This window comes from Formica exsecta, unplaced genomic scaffold (assembly GCF_003651465.1).
Source record: "Formica exsecta isolate Colony F162 unplaced genomic scaffold, ASM365146v1 scaffold26, whole genome shotgun sequence".
Taxonomy (NCBI): Eukaryota; Metazoa; Arthropoda; class Insecta; order Hymenoptera; family Formicidae; genus Formica; species Formica exsecta.
Genome location: NW_021849866.1, coordinates 613,837 through 621,072, shown reverse-complemented (window position 1 = coordinate 621,072; position 7,236 = coordinate 613,837). Strand labels below are relative to the sequence as shown.

Below are 7,236 nucleotides of genomic sequence, written 5' to 3'. Positions count from 1 at the left end.
TTCCAAAAAGTTTAGTTATATTAAGTAAATTATTATTTGCACATCTAATAAGAATTATAATTTTTAAAGTAAATTATTTAAAATTTTAATATAAAAAAAATATTTACTTGAAGATAAGAAATTATTTTTTAAAATAATGAAAACTTGTATTTTTGAAACAAGCAGCCAAAAATTAAAAAATGTTTTTTGGAAAGAAGTAATTTAGTATAATATCAAAAAAAAAATTATACAAAATTTCTCTTCTTTTCCGAGCTTGCATTTCTTCTAATATACAGTAGTTCATTAACCAACTCTCTTACGCAACGTTTTTCTTGCACACTTATACATTCGTTTATATATTGATTCAGTAATTATTCAGAGGAATTGGCGCGCTTCTTTGATATTTTACATAATATAAATTGCATAATATAAAATGTACATTTAAAAATATTTCGCTTAAATATAAATATGTGTATATATTTATATCCTCATTTATCTTAAATACCAAAAAAAGTTTGATTAGATAAATATTGTAGAATGTAATTTACACAAATTTGGAAATAATACATATACATTTACTTTAATAATATTTTATAGCTGGAGGTGTTACAAAAATTAATACGCGGTCCGCAAACCGATATTCAAAGATTGATGCTGGAGGCTGTAATTATAATTGAGATTCACGCCAAAGACGTTTTACATAAATTAATTCAAGAGAAGATAACAAATGTCAACAATTTTGAATGGATCTCTCAATTAAGATATTACTGGATTGATAACAAGGATTTGAAGATTCGTATAGTAAATGCTGAATTTTCATATGAGTAAGTTTTTGCTATATATTTGATTAATTTTTACTAGAGAGAGAATTAACAAAAAAAAATAAATAAAATTTCTGATAATATATTAATAATCGAATTCGATATAAAAAATTTTGGAACTAAAGAAAATTAGAAGATGAAGAACTGTATTAAGTTTATTAATTACCTTGACAAATTGACTGTAAGATTCCTGTTGCAATAATTTTTTTGTTACATATAAACTAAAATTTTGCTCAAGTGTAGCTGAAATTTTCAAATATTTTAGAACTTCCGCGCTCACTTTAAAATATCACATTTTTGTATATGAAACAAAGGAAATTCACTTTCATACATATTCTTTGATCTTACGAAACTGACATGACAACTAATCTAATTGTATCTACTCCTAAATTTAAATGTAAGGTTATTTTGAAGCTTGTTTTGGATATGAGAAGAACATCGCGCGGCAGGTCTTTGTAGAAATTTCTTAGAAAATCTTCTGCTAAATAAGATGCAATTTCCTTCTCTCAAAGTCATAACTCCGTTAATGTTCTATATTAGACATACAGAATATATAAAGCATTCTCTTACGCCAGTTTCTTAAGTCATTTTCCTTTGTGACTCTTAACACATAAGAAAACGAGAAGTTTGCTCAAATTAGAACCTTTCTCGAGCACTGCGAGGGCGTAAATTTAAATTCTTATTATTCTGTTTTACTCTTATTTGTTATTTTAAAGTTATGCAATAATTACATTCACAACGATCACTTACATGATTGATTTTTAATCTAAATTGGAAATAAATAAAATTAAATATTAATTTTATCTTTTAATTTAGGAATTGAGATTTTATTCTTTTTTTTAAATATTTTAATTTTTTAAGATGAGATCAATTAAAATATACACAAATTACGAATATATCCACAAACTGAAGATATTTTATTAGCGTTCAAAATGCACAGTTACTTGTTACGGGAATGTACCTACCTACCTGTAACCCTTTCACAGCTCTATCGCTCTTTGCTGCGGTTACCTGTTACAAGGATATACTAATTAATGTCTTCCACCACTCACGGTTGCTCGTTCGCTTCGGCTAATTTAGGTTTCAATAACTTTGGTTACGATAGGAATGTGATGTCTTTTTCCAACAGAATAAATTATTGAATTAATGAAACAATTACTATTATATTTTTTCTTTATATCTTGTAGATACGAATATTTGGGTAACAACGGTAGACTAGTAATTACGCCGTTGACTGATCGTTGTTATCTTACACTTACCGGGGCGTTGCATCTGAAATTCGGCGGTGCACCTGCTGGTCCAGCGGGCACTGGTAAAACGGAGACTACTAAGGACCTCGCGAAAGCATTCGCGATTCAATGCGTGGTTTTTAACTGCTCCGATCAGCTCAACTTTCGATCTATGGGCAAGTTCTTCAAAGGCCTTGCCAGGTAGGTGCTATAAATATTTTATATAAGTTTGCTACACTTTCAAGTTACGTTAATGAGAGTTTACCTAATTGTAAATCAATCAAGATTTTAATTATCAATTAAACACGACTTTGTGATATTCGCAGCGCCGGTGCATGGGCTTGTTTCGACGAATTTAATCGAATCGATATCGAGGTTTTGTCCGTTGTTGCGCAACAAATTATGACTATACAAAAGGCACAACACATGCGGGCGACCGTGTAAGTAAGCAGTGCCCGTAAATAAAAGCTTAATGTACAGTGAATTAAAACAATGAAGATCTTTATACCACGAGTTGATTTTAACAACAATTTCTTTTTTAAAGAACGTAAAATCGTTAATATAAATAAAAGCATACTTTGCTTTGATTTTATATTTTACTAATTTAAATATATTTGCTGCTTGATCAAAATAACTAATTTTTTTGCAAGTATTTAAATAAATAATTTTTTTAAATAAAAAGAAATTTTTGGATTTAGTATATTTTTTTCAGTATATGAAAAGTATAACAATACTATTTGTTTCAGTGTTATAATATATATATATCTTTGATTTTAAATATAAAATTCGTAAATTCGCAGATTTATTTTTGAAGGAATCGAGCTCACCTTAAAGCCGTCCTGCGCTGTATTCATCACTATGAATCCTGGCTATGCAGGTCGAACAGAGTTACCTGACAATTTGAAGGCACTTTTCCGCCCGGTGGCTATGATGATGCCAAATTATGCTCTTATTGCTGAAATATCTTTGTTCTCGTATGGCTTTGTGAATGCGAAAAACCTTGCCCGAAAAATCACGACTACTTTTAAGCTGAGCTCGGAGCAACTAAGCACACAAGTATTTTTATTTTCCCGTCTTCTCTTTTTTTCTCTTTTTTAGAAAAACAAAACTTATAAAAAATAAATTCAAATAATATATACAGATTAATATTACTATATATCTTAAGAAATCTCGAATACGCGAAGTAAAACACATCCAAAATGTTTGTTAAAAAATAATTATATTAAAATAATAGATTATTATACACATATATACATATATAGTCGACAATTTATTCAGTTAAATATTGAAATAATACAATATGTAAATTTATCTCATGTTATGTTATAAATATCTTTATCATTTTACACTTTTAAAATATAATTATGTCAATTAATTATACTTTGATGTTAATTGTTTTTGCATAATTAATTGTATTTAAAACGTAATTTGATAGGATCATTATGACTTCGGTATGCGCGCAGTGAAGACTGTTATCGTAACTGCTGGCAATTTGAAACGCGAGCAAAAAGATCTTGCAGAAGACCAAATCTGCCTCCGGGCCTTGAGGGATGTAAATGTTCCTAAATTTTTGAAGAACGACTTAATGTTGTTTAACGGTAAATTAGTTTAAATCTTAAAATTTTGAAAAAATTTTGTAACCGTTTTTAAATACAATTATGAAGTTCAAGAATTTATTTACTTATAAATTACATAATTTCTATAGTGAATTTCCCATTAATTAAATTTCCACACACGATATATTTTATAATACCTTATTTAGAAAAATTTACGAGAGATATCCTACATATATCGTATATATTTAGAAAAATATATTATTTTTTTAAGAATACTTTAATGCGTGTGTGTATGTATGTTTGCGTATGAAAATATATATCGCACGAACAATAAAATGTTTTTACGATTTATTTTATTATCTTAAAAATTTTATTATCGCAAAAAATTAAAGTAAAAAACATAGTTTTATTTTAAATTTTTTACATATAAATTATCTCACACTTATATCTATATTTATTTTATAGCGATTATATATATTTCCCTTTGCTTCTTTTCTTATTATACTTTATTAATTTTGCTTTTTATGTGCGTAACCTATTAAATAAATGAATTTATTTTCCATAACTTGTGCTTTTTCTATGAACATCCACAGAAAAAAAGACAAACAAGTCACTCATTAGTCTTCTTTCTTCCAGGTATTGTGTCGGACCTTTTTCCCGGGCTCATCGAGAAACCAGTAGATTATGGGATCCTAGAAGCAGGCATTCGCAAATCTATTAGACAAATGGGGTTAGAAGACGTTAATGGTAAGTTCAGTCTTTCATTTATAACTTGAGTTTCCTCATTCGAGTCTGTGTACTAAAATACATTGTTCTATCTTCTGATATGCATCAGAACAAAATTATTTTACAACTGTTTGAAATATTTTATATATAAAATGGAGAGAGAAAAAAGCAAATAAATTACAAAATATATCAAAGAGTTGTATAGATATAAAAATTTCAAATTTATTCTATGTGTGAAAAATGTAAATACTTTATATTTATAAAAAAAGTTCAAATTTTTATAAAATTGATTTATATCTAATTTAAAATTTACTATTGACAAAGAAAGATTGATTATGTCTACATTTTTCCTGTTAAATTTTTCCCGAACATAGATGCATACTTTTTACGAATTAATGTATGAAATACAGCTTTCTGATGTTTTTTAAAAGCGTAGATGAACCATTGCTAATGAACAAAATAAATAATAAACCTGCGTACTTACAAGTTATCGCAGTTGTTTCGTGACCAGCATTCGTGACCTTTTGAGTAACATGTACAACAAACTACTGTTGGAATCCATAAATGTATCTTATTAACTTTTTGTTTAATTAGAAAACAAATAGATATATATATTTTGATATATATCTTATAGATATATATATAGTTAAATTAATTTAGCTTCTAATGCCGGAAGTATTTTATTCAATGAGTAATAAATACTTAATTTAGCTCGCATTTAAAAAAAAATTCTGCTTCTAATAAATAATTTATTAGACTATAAGAGCCTTTTAACACACACTCTCTTTCTCTCTTTCTCTCTCTCTTTCTCTTTCTCTCTCTCTCTCTCTCTCTCTCTCTCTCTTGTGAAAAATTATTTTTCTTATTTTTTAACAATCAGAAGAATTTAAATAAAATATTTTGATAAGCAATAATAATATTAATTTGCTAATATAATGTTTCTAATAATATATAAATTTATGAATTTTCTAATAAATATACATTTTTATTAAATCGTTAGTTTTAAAAATTAAGAATGTTGAGTATTTATACGGAAAGTGTGCCTTAATAAGATAGATGACGTGGCTCATGTCAGGCAAGCATTAGTATGCAGAAACTAATGAGAGAATCATAAGCCAAAATCATGATTATAGCAAAAATCTAGATTGCAGAATAATTTAAGCCGGATAATCAATTATAATTATGCATATGACTATTATATTGCAAGATTAATATTTTAATTTTATGTATGTGACAAATTCTTTATTTCCTTCTTTTCTGTTATTGATTTATGTCATTCACAAATAGATTTTAAATTATATAAACAGTGAGTTTCAAATTAATGTCAATAGGTTTAAAATATCAAACTAATATAAATAAAGTGATTTATTATATATTCATAGCATATTAATTTTGATTAATAAATAATTCAGTTGCTGTTTGCATTGCAAATATTAAATAAAATTTCAAACATATTTCTATAACATTGTTTGAGAATTATGTCTGCTTTTAAATGTTATACGAATTATGCATTTACTTAATAATAAACGATTTTTACTACAAAATATTATATTGTCACATCCTATTACTTTATAAATACTGTATTGATTATATAGTATTTATAAATACTATATTTTATACTATATTTGAATATTTACATTTTTACAACATGCATAGAACAAGCACATTAAAAAGCAATTTTTTTCTAGAAATAAGAATAAATTTTTGTTACTTTTTTGTACGGCAATTATAAATTTTATACATCTCATCAAGAGGGGGAAAAAAAAGAAAGAAAGAGAGAGCGTATTCGTATTAATATGTATGTACTTCTCGAAATCACGAAAAGAAATGTCAGCATATGAAACGTGTCTTTACACTAAAGACTAAAGCATCCAATTTGGAAGCACGCGCTAAAATGTGGCGATGCGCATTATGTGGCGATACGCGGATCGATACCGGCATTCGGAGCTTTCACAATTCGACAATGCTTCGTAGAATCTATTAAAGGAGCAATTCTGATTACAGACTTCGTGAGAAAGGTGATTCAACTATATGAAACCACGCTGGTGCGCAGCGGATTAATGCTGGTGGGTCCGACTGGTTCCGGGAAAACTAAGGTAGGTGTCGAGCAATCTAGTGGGATAAACATTTTTCTATTATCCCGGTATCTTTAGATGAAAAGCCCTCTTTGAATTTCTACGCTGCGTTAGCGTTAATATTTCAATCTTCGTATTTTCACGCTCTCAAAAAAGCTTTATTCCGAGCAACATTAATCTGTATCGCGATGCTAGTTTGATGCGTTCAAATAATTTCACCATTTCAAAGTACCTTACGAAGATTTATAAGTGATCAAAGAAAAAGAATTTTTTGAATTCTTTGAAAAACAAGATTTCTTCACTCAATTATAGTAATTCGATTACAAATTACTTGCTTGAATATTATACGAGATATCCAAAATTTTATTTTTTAATAAAAGATTAAAGCTCTTTAGATTATCTCAAATAGGTTTTTTTTTAGTAATAGAGATAATGCTTTTTGACAGAAATTTTATAAAATTTTGTTTTTTATAAATATTTTACAAAATATTGGGGTAATTTTAAAGCTTAAATTTAGCTTATTGTTAGCAGTTTAATTTTGTCGTTTCCAAGTAGTCATATAACTTTAACTGTTTTATACATTTTTTATATTAATAGCAGTAAAGATAAAGCAGAAAATGTATAAAAGAAAGAAAGAAAGGGGTATTTGTAAAAACTATTATTATCGTAGGAATATGTATTGTGTTTCCACAGAAGACGTAATTATACTACAAATATAAACAACTTGTTTTACGAAATATTATGATAAAAATGAATGGAATATAAAAGGTTTATATTTCCTTTGAGATATTTTAATAAAAAAAATAAGATCTTGTACACATATATATTGGATAATTATTTCTCCTATATA

The 7,236-nt window shown here is 27.0% G+C and overlaps 1 protein-coding gene across 1 annotated transcript in view; it reads left to right on the top strand.

Moving 5' to 3' along the window:
* Positions 1–6,567, top strand: part of LOC115236661 (dynein heavy chain 1, axonemal-like) — a 16,576-nt gene extending 10,009 nt beyond the window's left edge. Inside the window, exons 16-21 of the mRNA XM_029809249.1 lie at positions 577–803; positions 1,988–2,230; positions 2,356–2,469; positions 2,830–3,085; positions 3,465–3,627; positions 6,316–6,567. Coding sequence (XP_029665109.1) covers positions 577–803; positions 1,988–2,230; positions 2,356–2,469; positions 2,830–3,085; positions 3,465–3,627; positions 6,316–6,464 — 1,152 coding nt within the window. The 3' untranslated portion in view covers positions 6,465–6,567. The remainder of the gene's footprint in view (positions 1–576; positions 804–1,987; positions 2,231–2,355; positions 2,470–2,829; positions 3,086–3,464; positions 3,628–6,315) is intronic.
* The last annotated feature ends 669 nt before the right edge of the window (positions 6,568–7,236 follow it).